This window comes from Thunnus albacares, chromosome 6 (genome assembly GCF_914725855.1).
Source record: "Thunnus albacares chromosome 6, fThuAlb1.1, whole genome shotgun sequence".
In the NCBI taxonomy this organism is placed as follows: domain Eukaryota; kingdom Metazoa; phylum Chordata; class Actinopteri; order Scombriformes; family Scombridae; genus Thunnus; species Thunnus albacares.
Window position 1 is genome coordinate 28,237,263 of NC_058111.1, and position 23,608 is coordinate 28,260,870.

A 23,608-nucleotide genomic window follows, 5' to 3' on the forward strand; every position below is an offset into this window, starting at 1 on the left:
CATATTCCACCAAAATGTCAAACTATTCCTTTAAGAAGAGCAAAAATAACCAAATACAATTAACATATATAAACCAATCTGAGACAATCATTCAAAAAAAACGTTTTGAATGTTACATCACATGTAAATTACAACAGTGTGGTGCTACAATGCTGTTATATAACAGACCTACATGTATGAGGCGTAAATAGAGCATCTTACATGGCCTTGCCCAGAAGCAGCTTCTGGCTTTAGCCTTCCTCTGTGATCTTCAAGGATAAAGTGCTGAATAAATGAGGATCCAGTGCACCTTTTATTGTAGAGCGTCCTCCCTCAGCCCCGACATGAGTTATGGTGTGAGTGTACTGTGGTCTCAGCCTCAACCCAGAAAACCTTCATTTGCCCTTTTGTGTGGCCCTCTGGCCATGTACTGAGGTTCATGTTAATATATACACACACAGTAAAGTTAAACTACTCACTCAGAGTGGGGAGATTACTTTTGTCAACATACCATATATTAATAACTGCCAGACATTATGATTGTGTTTGACTCTGGTCCGTTTTTTATACTGATGAATAAAGATACTGATAAAGATTCCTGATGGTAATATTAACCTTTCATGTTTAAATGAAAATTCAGGGCCTCTGGGGCAGAATCTAAATAAAATATCATTCTTTTTAATTATACTAGTCATTGCTGGCCTCCAGATACTTGGATACGTACCCGCACAGCGAAGTTACATTTGCCCTTGCGTACAGCCTCCTCGTCAGCCTGCCACTGATGCGGTCTGCTGGCCTCTGGCACATAGGTAGGCTTCTTCCTCCTCAGGCTTTGACGAAGCTTGTTCATCTCCGGGGTCACGTGCTCCCTGGTACTGTGGACACAGAGAGGGATGACGGTTTAGTTCTCTAAAACATAGAGGCTCAAAAGGTAGGATTTGAGCTTTGCAATTCGCTCAAGAGATTAAAAAAACAACACTGAAATGATAGCATCATCACAAAAAACTGACTCCCGACAAAACGCAAACACACATAAAACAATGAAAACAGCTTTCAGTTACTCTCAGTTTAGCGGTGAGGCTCATTAAAAGCTAATTAAATGTCACAGCGCCAAACTATCATTTTAAAAAATGCCACTTTAAAGCTTTGCTCAGACACTGCAGCCTTGTGTTTCATTCAGGATTATGAGTGAAGTGGGATGGATTTCATTGATTAACTCAAGCTTGTTATGTAGTAATCATGCCTAACAAGGCAGTCAGTACATTAGTGTCATAAACACTTCCCGCCATGATGCCCCATTGATTTTCATTCAGAGACAGGCTGTACAAATCACACAGGTAGAATGTAACGCTAATGAACACAAAGCATAGCGCACGCTTTCATTTCTCAAGAAACATCAAGAAAGCTGAGCGAGTTCTGATCAGCGCACACACACACACACACCTCAATCCTTCCCTGAACACACACAATCCTCCCTCGGCTGCTTAATTAGACCATTCAGCCTGCTGGCCTGTTTAGCGATGCTAATTTTTCAGCATAATGAGACATGACGCCATCAAAACATGACCTGCTTAAAAAATGATAATTACTGTTTTCATTCCTCCACAGTCACATCCTCCCTCAACAGAAGATCTGGAGTACAATAAAAAAAACATCTCTCCCTGTGTGCATCCTTTTCCTTTATCAGGACTGAATTCCACATCACCAGCTCCTCTGTTGTCTATATCAAAAGCTTTGAATTTGACTTTACAGCCCCTTCTTCCCCTGTTTTTCCTCTATTCTCAATCTCTGTACAAACTATAGTCCATTTTCTCTCTCTACATGTTCTTCACATTCAAGGTACATTGTGACACTGATCTGATCTGACGAGGGAAGAATCAGCAAGCCTGGCAAACTCATAGATCATTAGATCCAAGTAGTAAGCCCACCAAGAACCTCAGAACTTTTGCAAAGTAAATAAAGTACAATCAAGAGCAAAGAAATAAAATAATAACTGTGGAGAGATATAAAAAAGGTTTCATGTTAATCTGAGTAAAGAGCAAAACTGTATTTTCTTACCGTCTGGTTACCCCATAAATCGGCATCCTGGCTATAACAGCGTGTGAAATTAAACAAATCTTACACTGAAGACGTGCAATGTCCATATGTAAAGCACTCATCTGTATACTGAAGGAAAGAAAACTTCCTCCTGCTCTGTCACGCAGGTCAGTGTTCATTCAAATATATATACACACACATCACTTCTCATAATCACAGCGACCTTACTGGTAATGGTAACCAAAGACTGGTGTGCTGGAAGCATGTGAAATTAAATGTTCTTGCTCGCTTTACACAAATACACACACACTGAGACGTGTGTGTAATGCGGAGTATTCAAATGCAACTGCTGCAAAACAGCTCGAGTGGCTTTACTCATTCCTGGCATGAGAGGCATGCGTCCTCTGCCAAGTGCAGACACACACACACACACAAAACACACACAAGCCCCTCTGCAGCTCGATGCACACACATGTCAAAGGTTCTGCCAGTCATTTCTGGGCAAAGCGCCAACTTACTGGCACCTGGCTGGCACCAGAACTGCTGCAGCAGGTGTGAATGTGGGTGCGTGAGTGTATGAAAGCTGGCTGGTGTGTAATTCCCCACAAGGGACGTCGAGGGGAGAATTATGGAGGCAGGTTGGGGGAAATGAGGTGCTAGTTAGGGAATACAGGATGCCCTGTAACTGCCCTCATATGGTTTGGGACAGCAGGAGAGAAGGAGGAGGAGTGAGCGAATAGGACTGGCATCTGATGCCAATTCACATGGGAAGACATAGAAGTGAAATGATGTGAACCCAGGGTACTGGAACAAGTGAAAAATGACTGGACCGGAGGGACAGATACGAGGGGTGGAGAGAGAAGAAGTGGAGGAATGAAGAAATGATGTAAGAAAATTAGTGGTGTTGTAATTATCCTGTTCATCATCAATCAGTCACTTAGTACTAATAAATAGAAATGTGAGGCGGTTGAGTCACTGACAACAAAGTTAAACATGCCAATAAACTACAGTAGACAGCTGAGGACAGAAAAATAAAGACTCAGACCAACAAACCAGCAAAACACAGACTAAAAACCAGAAAAATCCACTTCATGTTGACAGCATACTGTAACAGCAAAAAGAGACGAAGAAGAGAACCTTCTCTTTAAACTCAGATAAAGTGTTTACATCTATATTTAATGAATGAACTTTCAGGATTAAATGTATCCACTTAGAGCAAAGATGTATTTTCACAAGAGAAATAACATATCTGTCTGTACCTTTGGTTGACACTGAGATCAGGAGTCTGTTTAAAAAAGCTGCTCCTACACACTCTCTCATCATACTTACTGTAAAGACAACAGAGGTTTCATGATTTAATGATTCAGATTACTGTAAATATATATCATACTGTAATTGTGAGTTTGTTGTCTGTTGAAGAAATGTCAACACACATGCATTACATTCTTTGTCTGTAGGATGTAAACCCCAAGATGCTTCACAACTGCCGACTAACCCATAAAAAGTGAGCCCAACTTCACCACCAACACCAACCAGTTCAGCACCACAACACACACACTCACACATAAAGATTTTACTCTGTGCAAACATCATATATTGTGGTGTCAACGAAGTAAACAAGTGGATACAAAAGGAAAGAAATGGAGGAATGAATAAATGAGAAAATTAGTGTTGTAATACGCCCAATATCCTGCTCATCATTCATTCATCCACTTCTGATAAATGGGGGTTTGAGTGGTTTGACGCAGAGTTTTAAAGGCCACCACACTAGAAGGACGAAAACAGGATGAGGACAGAAAAAAACAGACAGATAGATCAACACACACAAAAGCAACCACACTGTGAAGAGTACTGCACCGATTTAGCATTGAACTTCTACAAGTTCGGGGTTGTCGGACCCACGATGGAAATTTAAAAATTGATGCAGCAGAACCAGAGATGTTTTTTTTTTTTTTTATTCCACATATTCGTCTTCCTAGTGAAACACTTGCCACCTACATTACCCATACTGCAACTACCGACAGTTCAGATGTAGACTGCAGTGATATCACTTGAGGCGATTTATCAGACCTTGCTCAGCTCCTTCTGGACATACTTTGATGTGTGAAATCTGTGCAGTTCCTTAACATGAACTCTGTATCTTCTCTATTTTGAAGAAGTTGAAAAAAAAACAGCTTGACATAGAGGATACCTGTGTTTCTTTCAGTTCTTGTATTGAATTATTGTGCTCGTAAGAGTCTGTCTGTCTACACGCAGACACACAAACACAAAGCCAACATGTTTATCATGTAAAATATGAGCTAAACCAGACTGCAGCGGGGACACAGAAGTTAAACAAGCCCTCCTCTTACTGAGCACCACAGTGTGAAATAAATAGAAATCTTGTAGTAAACACTCTTTGATGAAGTCAGAGACATTAGGGTGGAGACATTACCCAGCATGCAACATCCAAAGGCCTTGCATAGCTGTGACCTCACCCTGCACAACAAGAACCATCTGCATGAGGAAAACAAGACATGAGAGAGGCAGACGGAGGGGGGTGGGCTGGCAGGCAAGGATGCAAAACATTAAAATAAATCTGTAAATCAATGGCGTAAATGAATTCCCACTCTCGTCACGAACCCACGCAAAACTCCCGAGCACTTCAGCGTAGACTACACAAACAGGAGGCCTGGTGCCAAAAAACATAGTTGTTCCCTATCCAGTGTTTGAGTTAGCAGCCATCTGGAATGTATTGTTACAGACGAGATGGCAAGAAGGACGACTTACGATCATACGATGTTATGTCGTTGACTTTCAAGTCTGTTCACCCAGGCTGACCTCCCTTCATCGCTGCTTCCTTCCCTGCTCCTCCCTATTCTTCTTCCCTAGTGTTTATACTCCACATGTCCTTTTTGCTCTGCTCTTGTCCAAAAGATGTGATGAAGGATGCAAAAAAAGGCTTCAAGCAGAATGTCTCCAGCTCTAGAGACATGAATGTGAGGAAATGGGTTTCACAGGATTGAATTTAGCATGAAAACATCGCCTACGCGTACAGACTAATAAAATACGGGGGGAAAATTTCCAACAATTTGGTCCAGCTTGTTAAGTTGGTATTTTAACTGTTAGTAGGTTGGGAGGACTGTCATTAATAATGTGTGTGTGTGTGTTTTTAATTTCAGTAAAGTACTTGTTGATGCTCTCTGGCTTGATAAATGCACACACAGTCTGTATTTAAAGAGTAACATAACAACATCATTTAATGTCATTATGTATTTGTATATATGTGTGTGTGTCACCTCTGTGTTCCCTCCATATAATCTGTGTTAAGTCTGCATGAACTCATGTGTGTCCAGCTGTGTTTTGTGGTTGCCAGATGTGAGTTTGATTGATATCTTTGGCACTCTCTCTCCCCCTCTCTCTCTCTCATACACACACATACACATACGCACACACACAGTGTTCCTCCCTGATCCAGATGTTCTGTGTTGAACGGCGGCTCAGAGATTTTGGCAAAACGGGACACACTCCTCCCTCACACTTCTTCTCAACCAGATGCTCGCTAATCACACCTCATACAAGGAGGGAGATGGAGGAGTCTGGGAGAGGGGGAGATGTTGCCACAAACACACACACACGCACACAAACACACACCCCATGAGTCACTGCCACCTCACATTACGGTAAGCTAGCCATATGTGTGAAGCTCCAGAGAGACAAGAGACGAGGTGGGGACAGGGAGAGGTGGAGCAAGTGTCCAAGTGTGTGTGTGTGTGTGTGTGTGTGTGTGTGAGAGTGTGTTTGTGTTGCAGCAGCAGGGGATTGTCTTGGCTTAGTCATCACTGAGCTGACCACTTTATATGGACACGATGTACCTCTGACTCTCTCTTCAGTTGAATTCAAGTTGTGTCTCACTTGCTGAACAACTGAGAGGCTGATGTGTTTTGCTAAAGCCTTCAGTGTGACTCAGAGAGCGAATCTAAAGTCACAGCAGAAGAACAAGCATCAAAGGTCAGCATTACAAGAGCTACATACAGTATAAATCAATTGTTGAATTGTTTCAGGGTACATAAAATCCATATGCACAAGCCATATGCTATACATTTCCAATACAGCAAAGTAAATCACAGTGTAGCTCAATAGTAGTTCTAGTCATTTAAAACAGTGTTATATAACCATCGCAAAAGTGTAAACACATTAAGCAGCAAACACAGTTTACTTGTTATGTACAATTCAGATTTTTTCCCCCAATTTTATCATATTTAAACCCACAATAAATGATTTTTTTGGCCACTTTAGAGCAGCGCAACAAGCTATAAACACAACACTGACAATTCATTGCTTTTTAAGTTAATGTGGTGAACTTAGCAAAAAGTTGCTTATTTACACATCCAGCAGTTACGGAACAACATTATCATTCATCTGGAGTTGTGTTTCTGTCCACATGATGAATGTATATATAAATATATGTATATGTATAAAGCTCAATTGGCTCTTTAGCTGCTAAATGCTCCACTATGTTCACCAGCTAGTCGCTAACTGTGTCTGCCTGTAGTTTGGTGCTGAATAGGTATTGAACAGTGGGTTCTTTATCTGTTTTTTTGCTGAAAACATCTGCTTGCTGTGACTCATGAGCAGTGTCAGTGAATCAAAACAGTAAAGTCTCAGGCTTTAAAACCGAAACAATGAGCCGAAAGATGCTAAAATTGAAAAAAATTTTGATAATTCTCTGCAGGTTCACCACTACAAGTGATGCCTCTCACATTACACACTGTCATTTTATACATTTTTATGTCGTCGTTCTGGATCTGGATTTGTGATGCCTACTTTCTCCACACAATGGTCAGATCAGTAACTTAAACTAACAAAACTCAGCAAGTAGGAAGTTTGCACATCCCATGAGTAGCACTTTCTAATGAGACACAGTTGAAATTAAAGGTTTGATTGATGTTAATAAGTCATTTAGCTTTTCTGTTATAAGGGAAGCTTTCTTCACAACCGTTAAATGTCACTTCAGTGGTGACTCATCTCCGGGCTAATGAGACAATACATCAACAATACATCGAGTCATAGAGTTGGTAGAATTCAATTAAAAACACATTAGACACAGGCACATTATGCTGACACACGCACGCACACACACACACACACACACACACACACACACACACACACACACAGAAACCTGACCCAGTTTCTGGGCCCTGCAGACTTTAGCTGACACTGAGTAACCCGGATAAGGACACTGACGCTTACTGTCATCCAAAACTCTCTGTCTCACACACACAGAAAGTGACAGGTGGTCTGTGATTGTGTGTGTGATTAAAAAAATAAAGAAGTGTGACGTATCAGAGATAAACCAGGGCACTTGTGTTTACACTGAAGCCTGACCCAGGACAGGATGGCCTTATTCATTGCAGTGGTTTATGAGTCTGTGTGGGAGTACGTCTATGCATGTGAACGACAGAAACAAACAGAGTTCAGGCTACAAAGTGCTCCTGTAAGCTCAGTGGTCCTTCCTGGTTTTATATTGGAGTGAGACCGTCTTCATGATACAACAAGGCCAAAATCTCATCACACTCATTTTGGGAAATACATGTGTTTACCTTCTTGGTAGTAACATGAGAAGATCAGTTTCAGTTTTAACTCTGTGCCTTTAGCAGAGCTGTAGACTTGAGACTTGGACTCAAGTCAACCTTCAGTCTCAAAAATAAGAACATGAGACTTGACTTGGACTTCACTGCTGTGAGACTTGACTCCATAAAGACTTGACTTGATTTAAAAGCCAAAACATTTGCACATCTTACGTTCTGAACAGCTATAATCCCAGTAGGCTAAAAAATGAATAAGACAGTGTCAGACATGTCTTATAGTGCTGAATGCTTAGTTATTAGCTAAATTATTAGCTTTGAATGTAAATTAATCAATCTTTTTGTCATTTTAATGGTCAGCATTCAAAAATGTGAAAGACTTGTATATGATTTGCAATTTGCCTGTTGTCTCAAATGACTTGAGAATTGATTTGGACCTGCTCCAAAAGTCTTAAAAACAGCAGTTTTTAGCCTAGTATAGCACAATAACTAGAAACAGATGGAAATAGGTCTCACACTTACATGTTGTATTTTGTGTATGTTGTGACATTTTATGTGTAACTATTCACTGAGCAACAATAACTGCAGTGGCTGCATGCAGCAGCTCAGATGTCCTGTCAATGTAAAGTTGCCACGTTGACAACAAAATAAGTCAACTAGATACAACATGTTCAATAGATCATTTTGGTGTATTTTTCTCTTTCTAGCTAGCAGTTTTCTCCTGCTGGAAGTCGCTAATGTGTGAAGTTAGGCAAAAAACATCCCGGGCCAAGAACTCACAGAGATGAAACTGATATCAGTTTTCTCATCAAACTTCTAGTAAGACTGCAAACAAGCATATTTCCCTGAAATATCAGTGTATTTTTAAAAATTTGGTCAAAATTCTAAAATCAATGTCAGTGTAGTTGTGTCCTCAAAAAAAAAAACATCAAAACAACTGAATAAAAAGTGGTCTGTAATTCTGCTGCTGATCATCAGTCACTGTGAAACAACCGGACGACCAAGTCACAACAGCCTGGTGGTGAGCTGAAATTTTCCAGGTCAATATTACTGCTGGAAAACAACACAATCCTACAAGTCATTCAATCACAGTATCAATAAGTCAATTCCACAGAAACAGTGGAAACAAGACAGTTGGAATAAAGATGTAAAAAGCCATGTATGGACTGTACTTATGCTGCCTCTTCTGTGCTCAGATGAAACATAAACGCCCTTGGGTGCAGCAGTTACAGTGAGCAAATATAAAGAGGCAGAACCTCTCTCACAACAGCACATACAGTTCAGCTGAGTGCTGTATACAGTACAGTATGTGGGTGGCTTATGTAGCAGACTTTACTGTAAGTGAGGAGGCAAAAAAGCGAACATACTGCATCAGTAATGGCCTTTTAGAAGCGTGTGTGTGTGTGTGTGTGTGTGTAAAGAGTGATGTACAGCGACAGCTGAAGCAGAGCCATGTGCTTAACCATCAGCCTGGCACCCACTGTGACTATTGTCTCTGTCACTCTCTCTCTCTCCTTTACACACACGCACACGCACATGCACATATGCACACACTTCAACTAGCTTCATAAACCAGATCCACCACTCTATAAAAAGGGGTCAGTGGGTTCATGTATCTCTCTTTCATTGAAATTCAGGACCAATCCACAATCCATAGTAGTTTCTATGCAGTATTGGTCAATACTGTTCATAACAGCATAAAATATAGAACAGTGGTACGTCCCTGAATGATTTTCCACACTGTAAATTGCATGATTTATGAAGTCAGTTTTATTTGTTTGCTATTAGATTTTCCAGTGTTTCCTGTGTAGGGTTCATCTTTTCATATTCAAAGTAGAAAGCAAAGGAAATCTAGAGACACAATCGCTGTCTCCAGCTGCACACCAGCACATAGAAAACTTGATTTATTTAGATTTTTATGTGAGGAAATGGAAATGCAAAGTCATTTCTTGGTACATTTGACTTAGCAAGAAGGCACAAACATGACAGAAATTGCCCATAACTGAGGCAAAGACACTAAGAACCTGAGAAAATGAATGATTATTTTGCAAACCATAATAAAAAATGTTTTATTTACAATGTAGCTGCAATTTTTAAAAGAGCTGTTGACATTTTTACTTTGTGAATTCAGTCCCAACTGAACTGAATCGATTTCTAATGACAGATTGGTAATATGTTCAGGTAGCAACTAACACATATGATTAATATTTTCTTTTACTGCTATTTGTTCTGTCCTGCTGTTAGTCATATTGATTATGTTGTATTTGTCATTGAAGTCTATGAGCCATGACTTCTTAACAGTGCCTGAGGAGAATAAGTTAGATGAATTAGACAGAAGAAGAGAGAGAGAGTGTGTGTGTGTCAGAATGTCAACATAGTTACTAATTAGCTTGACATTGACTGATAGACACGGATGCAAACATGTCCCGTCCTTCCTCTGAGCCTCTAATGCATTATGATCTTTCAGAGGGGTTTCTGGGCAGAGGGAAGCATTACAGAAAGCTGTGCTAAGTGTATTAGCTGGTGGGTATCTTGCATAATGAGGTTGAATCGTCCTCTGTGACTCAGGTTGCAGTGCAGTGTGGGAATTCGGTGCATGATTACAGTAACAGGTGAATGGTGAGTGAGTAAGATGTTGTAATCGTGATGATGATCACAGGACTGGATGAGGAGGTGACTCAATCTGCTGATCCAGGATCAGTTCTGTAACAGGGTGGAGGTATTTATACTAAATGTGCATGATATGGAAAAGACGCAGAATCTCATTTAAAAATGCATTTCAAGTCTGTTTGTAACCAGCAAGTTGCAACATTTGGTTTGCTGTAAGTGTTACAATTTGTGTGAAAAAGCTCATAAGGAGCCACAAAAGTCTTCAGAAAACTTAACTATTGGTGTGTTGAAGCATTTTTGAACACCTCAAGACTTTGTATCTTTTACTTGACATTAGTTTTAACATGTAAAATTGCAGTTTCATCCAACTTTGGTTTTATTTTTGTTCATTTGTAATTTATAAAAAAGTAATTGCTGAAGTCTGGGAACAGCAGGCAAGTTTAACAAGGCGAGAAACACAAGCAGGTATTAAACAAGCCAACACTTCAGTCAGAGAACGTCTAAACAACTTCATTTAGAGGTAAAATGAAAGTGAGTGCACCCAAAATGTCAGCAATAATTCCTCATTGCACAGGAAACTGTGCATGCTCACAACTACATTAAGTACCATATCATACCATATCCCAGCTGAGCCGGGAAGCCAGTTTGTAATCTGTGGTGGATGTTTAAGTTGCGTACTAATTTTACTGTTCGCCTTTGTTTTCTCTTCGTTTTCTCATCCAAATAACCTTTAAAACCTGTATAATTATCTAAACGCTCGTGTTTCTCGTCCCACTTCATTTCTTTTTAGCAATGCCACCGCATTCCCTCAGAAAATCAGTTCGCCAAGTTTACTGCAATCTCAGCAATTAAATTGACAAGTACAATATTATTACTGAAAAGTGTGATGGCCAAAATGAAAAGAAATTGAAATTATCCTTTAAGGTCATTCTGCATCAAGTTAAATTTAAACCTAAAGCAAACAGAGAGAGATGGACACTTTCTAGTTAATCTTGACACCTCAGAGTCAAACAGTTAGATTTACAGCACGATAAGTTAGACAACTTTTAGACAAGATGGGTAAACTCTGGGAAAGGTTGGAATGAAATTAGGTGTCACTAACACTATGAAGATGGATGGATCCAGGAAGCAGAACAGGTTTCCAGAGTCGATTCTGCCATGGTTTGACTACAGCTAAATAAGATTTACTGGCATTCTGACATAAACAAACAAACATACAGTAATATCAGCTTAAACACACCGGCACACACTCCTGAGTTTCCACACATGCATACAACTTATTCAATACACAAACTAAATAACCTTGAGATCAGTTAAATTCGATAAATCCCCCCTTAAAAGAAAACAAGAAAATTCAAATCACAGCTACGATAAAGCACCAGAAGTAGAGTAAGAGAGGAACAATCAATGCAGTGGGTCCAGCGGCTGCATGAGGAGGTCAGTCTACAGGACTGGGGGTTTGGGAAAACATCCTGCAATTAAGATTATTCGCTCCCCAGCCTTTTCTGCAAATAGGATTTAGCTGGGAAAGTTCAAATTACAATTATATTAGCTATTGCGAGGAAAGAGTGCGTGTGAAGCCTAGGAGACACACACACACATTCACACATGTAGATACACATGCTCTGTCACCTCAACACTCCCCCCCAGGAGACACACACACACACACACATGCACACAACTCCCACACCTATTATCCTCTTCCTCCACAGCTTATCATGGTGCTGTGTCACTGCCCCTCCTGCCACTGTTTAAATTCCCACCCATCCAAGTTAAGCTGAGAGGAGATTGTTTGCGTGTGTGTGTGTGTGTGTGTGTGTGTGTGTGTGTGTGTTATAGCTTGTGTTTCTGCAGGGTAACTTGTCTCTTTCTGTTGTTTAGTTTTTTGTAAGATAAAGTTTTTGTCTTTTTTTGTGTACATCAAAACGTATACATGCATTTGTGCACAAGAGTCCGTGCATGCTTGCGTGTGTTCATACCTGCGTGCACATGCTTGTGTACAAAAGAGAGGCAGATTAACATAACAATATCCAAATCCCTCTTTGCCCTTGGAACAGCAGGCTAAGAGGGCACGGACCATGCTAGCTTTAATGTGTGTTTGTAAGTGTAGTTGTGTACCTCCACCTCTATATGCACTCATATGTGTATGGCATGTGCCTGCATATGTGTCATAAGTCTGTATGTCAGCGTGACTCTGTAACTGTGACGGGAAAAGTGTGTGCGTGGTGGGAACTAATCTAAACACAGTGCAGCCAGGCGTGAAGTGGAGCAGTCTAGTCGATATGCTCCGGTATCATATTGTGGTGCTATGTTCCCACTTTGTATTCTCTCCTACTAGACTAGACCACTGCCGCAGGCCTGCTTATCATCAGCACTAAGTCTCTGATATTACATTAAAGTGTGTGGTACACTTTCATCTCCGGGGTCTTTTTAACTCACAAAACAGGGAAATTATTGAATAACTTGCGAGTACTCCATGAAGAGGGCAATTCACACCTAGCTGTGAACCTCATACTTAACACCAGTCATCACTTTACTGGTATTGCTTTAAAACATAGATGAACTTCAGGGGACTAAATTACATACAGAAAGATTGTGAAAAAGTTTATTTCACTGAACTCAAACGCAAACACTTCACAAATTTAAACACTGAACTCAAATGTTCCCGAACTGAAGAATCCATTGTTGCTGCGGCAATATCTCAATGTCTTGTCAACCCCACCCTTGAGCTTGAATTGTGCAGATTGTACGTCAGACTTTTGTGTCAGCGAAGAATGCCAAGTGACCCCGGTGTGGCTCTGCAGCTTGCATTCACACAAACAGAACTCTCAGTCAAAAGAAGTTGAATTTAACCTTCTCTAACCGTCTCTTGGTTTTTGAGAGGTTCTGCGTCTATCGAAAACTGCCGCTTTCATGAAACATTCACATTTTTCAGATCTATTCTTTTCTCATCTCCTTCTACATCTTTCTGTTTTCTCTTATCCTGTCTCCAGTGTGTATCGAAAGTTTCTCTTCGCATTTTGAAAGTGTTAAATAATTTTCTCTAATGGTAACATAAATCTGTGGCATGCTTTTGTTATTTCTACAAGCCATAAGATAACAGACAAACCAAGTAACAAGATCTTCAGTCTATTTCTATCTTTTGCTTCCTCTGCTGAAAAAAAGCAGGGAATTCATTTTTCTCCATTAAAGATCAACTATACCATGACTTCTTCTTCTCATATCCTTTCCTCCCTCTTAATTTTCACCCTCCGCTTTTCAAACTCAACCTTCACACCCTCCTCTCATCTTCTCCCTCCTGTTGAGTCTCTGTCTTGCTATTCTTCATTTGTCCTCGTTTCACTCATTACACAGGTCTCTGTGGTCCACAGTACTCTCACTCTTCGCCTTGTTCTTATTCTGTTTTCCAAAACACATGAGAGCTGTCCTTCTCGACTGTCTCATCATGAGGGCGGCATGAGAGAGAGAGAGAGGAAATGTTGCATTCAGGAGGAAATTTAAACAAAACGGTCCCTCCCTTCAGCCTGACAGGGCTTGGAAACTTACATCTTCTCTGCACAAGTGTCCACACACACATATGAAGAGACTCATGTCTCTACACGCACACAAAAACACATGAATGCACGAACACTGTGCAGGAAAAAAAAAAGATGTTGGGTGTTTGTATCAATTTAGCGGGTTTAATCCCTTCCATATGGGCATGGGGGCTAATGCATCTGCTAAGGCTATTAGCCGCTATGAGCCCTGTGGATACAGGCTAGACTAGACCTATTACCAGTTTGGCAGTGACTGAAAATACCACCGAAGCCAATAACCCAACAACAGCAACAACAAACCACAACTATCACTGTTACAAACACTGCAGATTTCCTGTTGACCTCCATAGAGCTTGCAGATTTCTGCCTTGTTGAAACAGGGTCAACTTGATGAACAGAAAAAGAGGTGAGGCCGGGAAAAATAGCCCAAGGTGCTGATTGCTACGGAAACAGTCGACCCAGTTTAAAACCAAAATACATGCAGGTGCAAAATCAGACAGACACACATGCAGAAAAACATATAGATGTATGCACAGACACAAATAAAGTGAATGCACATACATAAGTTGAGTGTCACCTGCCAGTTCTTGTGCACACACAAACACACTGTTCACACCCACTGCTCACTCTTTCACTCACCTGAGTTCAATGGCCTCCGCCATCTCGCCACAAGAACTCATCTCACACAGAAACGGCAGCAGATGAGAGGAGATGCAGAGATGACAGGCTGAGAGAAAGAACTCCCTCAGACTAGTGGCCACAGCGATAACAACAGCACAAGAAAAAGATGAGAGGAGGAGAGGAGCGAGAGAGCGTGTGATGATATTACGCTCGGAGTGAGGGACAGAGAGGAGAGGGAGCGCGGAGTGAGAGAGAACCACACCTCTTCTTAAGGGATTAACTTGGAAAAGGAGTCCTGATGCACTAGAAAATACACGCACAGTGATGCACCCAAACACAATCAAAACTGCCCACAACCCAGCGTGGTAGAGTGTCTGGTAGACAGATACACCCAGACAAATACTGTACAAGCACGCACACTCACAGCTGCTCTAAAAATAAAGACAAATCAATGTTTGATGCTCCAAATCCTGGGAGTAAGGAAAGAAGGGAGTGGGAGGATAGAAAGAGAGAGAAAGAGAAAGGGGAGGGGTGATTAAGCGAGTCATGGCGGGTGGTGACACAGTTTTCTTTGCTCTCCATCTGCTATGGGTGCACTGGTCAAGAGTGCACTGGGGGAGAGGGCGAGAACTGGGGCTGGAGTCTGGGGACAGGCACTGGAGCTGGAACTGGGGAATAGGGCCAGGACTGGAGGATGTGTTTAAAGTGAGGACTGGAACTCAGCCTGGTAGTATGTTTCCACTGGGGCATTACTGGACGTGAGGAAGAGGGTTGCTCCCCAGTACTGGAAGGGCAGGGCACAGAAATATAGCCCAACAGATGATTAAGTAGTAGTTAAGTTACTTCCTTTTCAAACTGATGAAACCTAGAAACCACACCCGCTCAAGCACTTGGTAGTATGAGCGTTCCATGTTTTGGGTATGCATTGGTTTCTCTACCATATTTTCAAGCTGGGAAAACATTCGCAGGAAAAGCTACTTCATCCAAACATTTCGGGGAAATCCGTCTCTGAAAACATCCCAGTGCTGGTGTTGAGGTTTGGTAAAGAGAAAGAGAAAGTGGAGGGGTGATTAAGCGAGTCATGGCGGGTGGTGACACAGTTTTCTTTGCTCTCCATCTGCTATGGGCGAACTCTGGCGCACTGGGGGAAAGCGTTAAGTTACTTTCTTTTCAGTAGTTAAGTGGTAAATGAGGTGAGAACTGGCCTATCAGTTGCTCTACTGTAATTTATTTCAGAGCAGTTACAGTAAATCTAGTTTGAAAGTTTGTTTGCAGGGGTTGGGAGTTTCGAGAGGTTTGTGGGTCATGCTGCAAAGACCTGATTTACATACTGTTTAGGTCGACTCTTCTGTTGTATATCAAATGTGGAGCAGTCAATGTATCAAACTGCCTCCGCATTACATCACCATTTACAAATTATGTGACTGAGAAACATGGAAATCTTACTCCAGATAAAAAACTAATCTAATTTAATAGAGGAGCAAGAGCAGCAAGATAGCTGATACTTGGGCAAGAGTTGAGTCAAAGCTTAAGCAGGAAAGTGGTGCTATGCCTTGATTGGAGGGCTGGTGCAGGGACAGAAGCAAAGATCAAGTGAGGAATAAAGCTAGGACTAGAAGAACTGGGGCTGAGTTAAGCATACAAAAGCACTGTGTGTGAAAACTCAGCCCCAGATTTAGTTGAATGGGACCACTGCATTCATGCAGAGAGAATGCCGATGTCACGTAGTCCAACAGAAGAGTCGAACCTGGCACAACTGTTGATGCAATGCGATGCAACATCATCCAGCAAGGCGGTTTTGTTTAGGGACAGCACTTGGTTGAGGTTAGGGAAAGATTATGGCATTGTAGCGATTTGAAGCACTGACTGATTAACTGAAACTATGATCTTTCCTTTACCTTAACCAAATGCAAGATTACACTGAAGACTGAAAGTCTTCACATTCATGGATCAACAACTCAAACTGGACTCACTGGATCATATTTCATCATCATACCTGAAGCAACATATTCCCACCTATGCAGACCCTTACAATTTTTTAACCCAGGGCTATTTTCACTCCTGGTGAGACTGGTATAAAGAAGAGCAAGGGCTGGATGAGAGTTGAAACTGAAAGTACAGTTAGATTTAAGGCCAATTACTTGGAGAGGAAATTGGTGGTTGGGGCCTTGGGAAAAGTGATGGGTAACTGAACAGACAGTGCTGTTGCTGAGGCAAGAAGGCAGGAAGGTTAGACATACAGAAGTACAGCAGGTAACAGGACTGGTAATTGAACTTGAACAAGAGAGGTGGAGGGCCGTTTCTCAAGGTGAGTTGTTTGGGGATTAAAGGCTAACATAACAACAGGCAGGAAGGAGAAATTGACCTTGAGAGTCTAGGAGGCTTTTGCCTGGAGCTTGAAGAAAATAGCATTAGTTGACTTGTAGAGATGGTTGGGGAGGGAGGTTTAAAGGTTTATTGGCAGTTGGGGGTTTACAGGCGGGGGGATTTAGGGACAATTTTAAGCAGGCTAAAACCACACCTTACACCTTGTTCACACCTCGCACATCTTACAACTCAAGTAAAGGCGTGAATGTACTGAAAACACAATGGGATCCAAGTCAGGGAAGGTGGCTAGCTTAGATTGAATGCAAATTTGTCCCTGATCTCATTGAAGTCCTGGACAGTCACATTTAAATTGCCTCCTCAGAACTACTCACTTTTAAAGTTTGTGCATAAGCTGGTACCAGACAACAACCATCCTCAATTCTATTCTCAATTCTAACATGACCAGACTTCATTGTCTATTATTTCTGTTCAGTGGCAGTTTATCGGCTTCACAGTAGGGAGGCAGAATCTGGTCACCAGTAGTCACTCAGGATCGACTGGAGTCACCGTCTGACGTCTGGTGTGACGTTCATACAGACATTTTAGCCTGTGTTAAAGGTTAGAGGATAGCTGGAACTCCAGCCTCAATCCTGTTCATAGGCAACATTTTTTTCAATTGAATGCCAGCATTACATTTCTAATAAAACATACTCACGGTTGCAATTTAGTCGTATATGAATGTAATTTCTAGGAGACAGGGTTGGCAGCCTGTAGACACTGTAACTCAGTTGTGTGTCGTCTGTTAATGCTATCACTCTGTTCTCACACATTCATAACCTTCCATGGTGCCAGTTCATCCCCTAAGCTGTTTACCTCCAACACCTCACTCAACAATAGATGAGACTGAGAGGGATCAAAACACCCTTGTAGTGCGCTGACTTCGTTCAAGTCTCTCACACTAATACAGCTTTCACAATACACAGAGTATTTGTAGCTAACTGCCTCCATTTGACACCATGTCTCTTTATGCTTATTGCCAGTGTGTTGACAGTGGTGACATGAAAAGCTGACAGGTCCAGCATCTTTCTGGTTGTGACTGTGATGTACCTCAATGTCCCCACTGGAAAACTTGTCTTAGACTTCATCTGTAGACTTGCCCCAATTACAACAAGATGTGAATAAATATGCACCACAAACAAACCACTGCATAGTCTGATGCAACTCACATACACATCTGCACAACACAGTATTCTCTTTTATCTAATCCAGTCATCCAAAACACATGTGGCATTGAAGACATATTCCACAACCCCTGCGGTCAGCAACATGTTACTTTTTGGTGTTAAGTAACATGACATGCTAACAAAAACACAATTATATAGGTTTGATGAACGTCTGGGAAATATCTTTTCCTGGTTGGTCACGACACTGACCCCTGACATCCACTTGTCATAACAGGCTAACTTTTGACTAACAAAAGATGGTCTCCCATTATAATAACGGCACGCACTCGCCACATTATTTTCAGATGGTTAGGTTATTTTCTATTGTTGAAGGGTGCACAGTATCTTTGTGACATTTTCAAAAAACAAAACCCCACACAAATGCCATCAGGATGGTAATGATGGTCTATTGTCTTTGTTTGTTTTTTTTTCTTTAAATCTGATGTCCTCAACATAATTCCATGCAATCATTGTCTGTATCAACTAAATTGGCAGTTATTTGACAACAAAAACAACTTTTAGTAATTACAATATGTTATTTGTTTCAGAGAAATTAGTAATAACTGACAAAGGTGAGGGCGATCGTTATTATCATGAGTAGGTGAGAAAAATATAGATCTTAAAGGTAAGAACTATTACTTTCCCTCATTTTGAACTCCACTTAAGTTCTATCATTTGCTCTGTGGTCTATAGACCTTTTATCTTGATCGTTATTAACTTGTCCTCCTCCTCCTTTCTTTTGCACTTCTCAAGAAGCGAGACGCGTAGACAGAAAGAAGAGGTGGGTGAGAAATAGAGGGATCTAAAAATAAGCGAAGAGGAGAAGACAAAGCCACAGAAGAAGACAAAAGAGAGAGTTTTAAACAAATCAGAGGAAGGTACGGCAGATATTATCTCTACAGTGCTGTGCATACTAGTAGAGTAGCTGTGTGAATATGACTGTGTGTCTGTGTTTGTGTGTGCAGGCATCTGCTTGTGCATGCATATTCATCTGTGTGACTGTGTATATCTGTCTACTGGGCAGAGGCTAACATAAGCCTATTATAGCTGCTGTGTAGTTATGAAACATGATGATCTCACCAGCCAGGTGGTAGCAGACACACTTCCTGCTCGCAACAAATAAGCCCTCTGGCACGTGTTGCAAGTGAGCCTTTCCACCAGTTAGAGCAGAAACAGAGAAATATAATCATGCTGTCTGCGTATGTGTGTGTGTGTGTGTGTGTGTGTGTGTGTGTGAGCATGTTAAATCGGAGACTCTGTGGTTTTACAACTGCTATGCCTCAGTGACTCCCTAACAGCCTGTTATTTTAACCAACACTGTCTGAATGTAAATTACGCTTCTTCTAACACACACACACACACAGACACACAGGAACACACAACAATTACACAAGAAACACACACAACCACAATTAATGATCTGTAGGGTTACAAATACTCAATAATCTAACTCTACGTGTAAATAAGCAGTCCTCCAATGCATCAGTGGCCAGCATGCAGGGCCTCAAGCAGAGACTTGTATACAGTAACAAGCAATAACCTACTTATTGTATCCTTGCTTGAAGCAAAGCAGCTAATGACACTAATTTTAAAAATTAAGTGTGATTACTGTGATTAGAGTTGCTGTTTTTCTTATTTCATTATACTAATCAAGTAATTCTGGCTTGAAATTAGCCCAATTTGAACTTTCAATGTCAGGAGAAAATTATATGAATCCTCAAAAAGATTTGAACCAGTACAATGATGTATAGGAAGGTGAATTTTACAGCATTATACTTGACTACTCTACTGGACACGCAAAGCCTTGTTACTGCTTTTCAAATTGACGTGGAAGTTTGGATTTTCATGGACAAACTGTTTATCAGACGACAGCTGTAAGAAGGCTGTTCTCAGGCCAAACTGAGAGATGCTGTGTGCAACATTTACATAAACAAGTTAGGATTTTTCAAAACAGGATTATGTTTGTATAAGGCTCCAACTCTAGCTGTTTAAATCAATTGCTTTGTTTTTCCTACATTATATAAGTATCATTTAACTAAAAAAACAATATGGAAATCACAAGTCAAAACAGAATCGTGTTCACACGATCCACAAAAATGTTGTGTTTTCTTGTTTTCTTTACTGTGACTACGCCGAGCGGAGGAAATTAAAATCTAACCACTTACTATGACATAATTTCCTTTAACATACCACATGCTTCAGGCATACACCCAAAACCTCAATAGTAAATGTGTGTGTGTGTCCGCAAAACATGTAATGATGGTCTGTAATTCAGCACTATCAAACACATCAGTTACAGCAAGGATGAAGGAAATGAAAAAAAACACATTTTAAAGAAAAACGTACCATATTACACATGTAGAGGAGGACAAACGCTTCTTAAACCTGCATTCATTCTTTTTTTTTTTTTTTTTTTAGCAATTTAAGGGCAGTGCATCATGCTGTAAATATCAACACTGATAGATTATCACTTTATAAAGTTGTGCTGAACATGTTAGCAAAAAGATGCATACTTACACATCCACCAGACACAGAGCAACATTAGCATTCATTTGGAGTCGTGTGTCTGGCAACCTGTCGATACTTTCCTTTTAGCTATGTTTTGAGGGAAATATCTGGCTCTTTAGCTGCTAAATGCTCCACTGTGTTCACCTAACTTTGTCTGCTGCCATTTGAGACTGGGCAGGTAGCCTATAGTGAAAATTTCTTCACTGAAAAAAAGCTTCCTGTTGCAGCAGGAAATGAGGTTGATAAGAGGGCAGATCAAAACAGTTGTGGGTCTTAAAACCAAAACATTAATGGATGCTAAAAAACTCCATAAAGCTGAGGGGAACTGTGGGTTTGTCACTTTGAGTGACCCATTCACATCACAGGTAGTCATAAATCCATTGTTAATATAAAAATATTGATAACTGCAGCTTTAATGTAAGATAAGTAAATAAGAGCCCAGTGATATTCTGCACAAAAACAGGTGAGTACTCTTTAAGTGGGTTTAATCTTCATGCTTGGTTACTCTGCTCTAACAAAGGAGATTTGAGCTGCTCCAGCTCTTCATCATGTTATCTTGCCGCCTCAGTGACTTCTGCTAAACCAAACACAGGCCATCCAATCATCTGCTGATAAGAAAGTCTGATACATTTTGATCATCCACTCAGTTCTGCCAAAGAATCCACCAACCACCTTCTCTCTCATCCAGTCCCAATCTGCAAAACTGCATCCAGATGGACGAGCAGTCCAATAGCGAGGCGTGACAGCCAAATCCACTGCCTTATCCTGACAGGCTGCTCATCGATTTCTGCCTCTGGTCAATACCACTCTCTTTTTCTTCTTTCTCTCTCTCCCCTCATCATCATAGTATGTCTCCATTATCCACGACGTATCGTTTTCTACAGACCAATGTAAAGCCTGTAGCTAGTTACAGACAAAGCCTGACCAACTGTAAGAAGATGGAGTGTGTGAATGTACCTTCAAGTGGCTTCCGGACAAACACACACAAACAGGCTGTGTGTATGTCAACTGATCAAGTTTGGCACTAGATTACATGATCAATAGCTTTCCGTCCTCTAGGGTGTGTGTGTGTATATATGGGTCAGGTGTTCGGGGCCGACCAGCAGCTAGTTTTTAAACCTCTCCGTCTTCCCAATCAACATGTCATCCACACTCCGTCACACTACGACACACACGCGAGGACCATGTGAAAAACTCGCTGCTGCTTGGCAACCGGATCCCATGGCAACCAGTGGTATGGGCTTTTTTTTTTTTTTTTTTCAAGAGGGGAGTGAGAGTGAAAGAGAAGGGGAAGCGGAAGGGGGAGTGGTGGGGTGGGGGGGGGTGACAGATATTTGGGAGAGAAACAGCAACTCTGGAAAAGCACAAAAATAGAAAGGCAGAGGAAGCAGTGGAGCAGCATGAATACGCGCACACACACACATTTCTTTCACTGTGCTGAGATCAGATGAGCGTGAGGGGAGAGAGACAGACAGTGACAACATTGTGGGTGAAAGGAGACCTCCCTCTGCGCTGATCACAGCGACATCTTCCCGGTGAGGAGCAGAGAGGAAGGAGTGAGTAACACAGAGGAACAGAAAGAAACATGGAGAGAGTCTTCCTCCCAATCATTTACATGTACAAAGTAAGAACGGCAGACTTTACTAGCACGCACAATGATGTGCGGTATTTGTGCTGCTAGAGTAATTTGAATGGCATGGAGAGAGGAGGAAAGAGAAGCAGAGAGGAGACAAGTCTGTTGCCTGTGTAACAGTGCCCCTGCTGGACAGAAAAGTTAAAGCACACTGTCATGGTAACAGGCCAGCTGCTTGTGTTCATGTTGTGTATTTGTGTGTGTCTGTGTGTGTCACTTTCCAGGTCACATTCTCTGACCTCTCACCTCTGACCTCGTGTCAGATCTGTCCAGACAGGAAGAGCTTCAGATCCAGCTTGCTGACACTCACACGGATGTGTGCGCTGAATGCAAAACGTGTGCTGTCTCAATGTGAGCACCGTGTAAAAGTCCCTTTTCTTCAGATTTCAAGTGTTGACTGTCACTACAATGCATTCATGCATAATGCATGTTTATGCATGTAAAGCAACCAGATACAAGCCCCAAACTCTAAAATCAATAAAGCTTTTAAAGCTTTTAACATCACCATCACTCTCTGTCTGTGTCTATCTGACAAGATTGTGTCTGTCTTTGCCTTTGCATTCCTAAACAGAAAGCATTTGGAAGTTGACTAATGTTAATATAACAGCCTGCCTTGATAATATAGCTTTAAAATTAAATGATATATGTTGCGCCTACGTTTTTTTTTGCTTATAATATCCTCTTACACATTGCAGACAGTCAAAATCTTGCTCTGTGTATATATGCATCTACTATCTATTTGTCTGTTTATCCATCTGTCTGTCAATCTATCTGTTTGCCTGTGTGACATCAGCCATCTGTCTGCTTGCCCTCAAACTGTCCTCGGAGAACAAATCTTGCGGCGTTTTCTGGGCCACAAGGAAGCAGCCCTGTCCTTTTCTGTTTGCCTACATCATAACAAACCTCCTTACAGCAACATCTGGTGACACAGAAACTTACTACACAGGGAAAAAAAAGGAAAATATCTCTGAGGCAGAGTAGGTTTTTTTTTTATTTACATAGAGAGAAACATGAGAAGAAATGACAGTCAGTCTGTGTTATCATTTTGGCAGTAGACAATTTACAGTGGTTTGGGAGTTTTGGTTGTTGTGGAGAAGTGAGACTCAATGACCTTCACAGGGTGGTCGTGTCCTATCGACCGGCACTAAAAGCCAAAGCTCACGCAGAAACACAGGCAGGGGAAATGGATTTAGAAATTCAGGCACTGTGGCGGTGCTGCATCACACTGCTCATATGGGCTTCTCAAGGCCAATACACAACTTGATACCAAAACATTTGAAAAGGCATGAAAATCTGAGATGATAATCCAAAAATGTCTTACGTGTTTTAAAAACCTAAGCAAACATTGTACAGTATGAGTCTTGTAGGTGAAAATAGAAGAAGAAGAAGAAAATAGAAAATTGAAATAGTGAAAATACTGGATCATCCAAAAAAAAAAAAAAAGAAATACCAGATTTTACAGCTTTTGCTCAGCTATACTGGTGTTTTTTTCTATCTGAGACTCACATCATTATTTAAGAAAATTTGCTATCTTTTCAGGAAAGGACATGCCCTGTCTTGTGGGATTTGCCAAATATATCTCCT

At 41.1% G+C, this 23,608-nt stretch overlaps 1 protein-coding gene across 5 annotated transcripts in view; it reads right to left on the reverse strand.

Moving 5' to 3' along the window:
* Positions 1-23,608, reverse strand: part of numbl (NUMB like endocytic adaptor protein) — a 57,563-nt gene that overhangs the window by 15,008 nt on the left and 18,947 nt on the right. The window contains exons 1-2 of one of the 5 annotated variants that reach the window (XM_044354380.1): positions 14,372-14,519; positions 704-854 (exon numbers count right to left, since the gene is read on the reverse strand). In XM_044354380.1, coding sequence (XP_044210315.1) covers positions 704-854; positions 14,372-14,412 — 192 coding nt within the window. In that variant the 5' untranslated portion in view covers positions 14,413-14,519. Of the gene's footprint in view, positions 1-201; positions 614-703; positions 855-2,037; positions 2,161-14,371; positions 14,520-23,608 lie in introns of those variants that run through there. The other 4 variants (XM_044354371.1, XM_044354372.1, XM_044354373.1 and 1 more) reach the window with 4 other exon arrangements.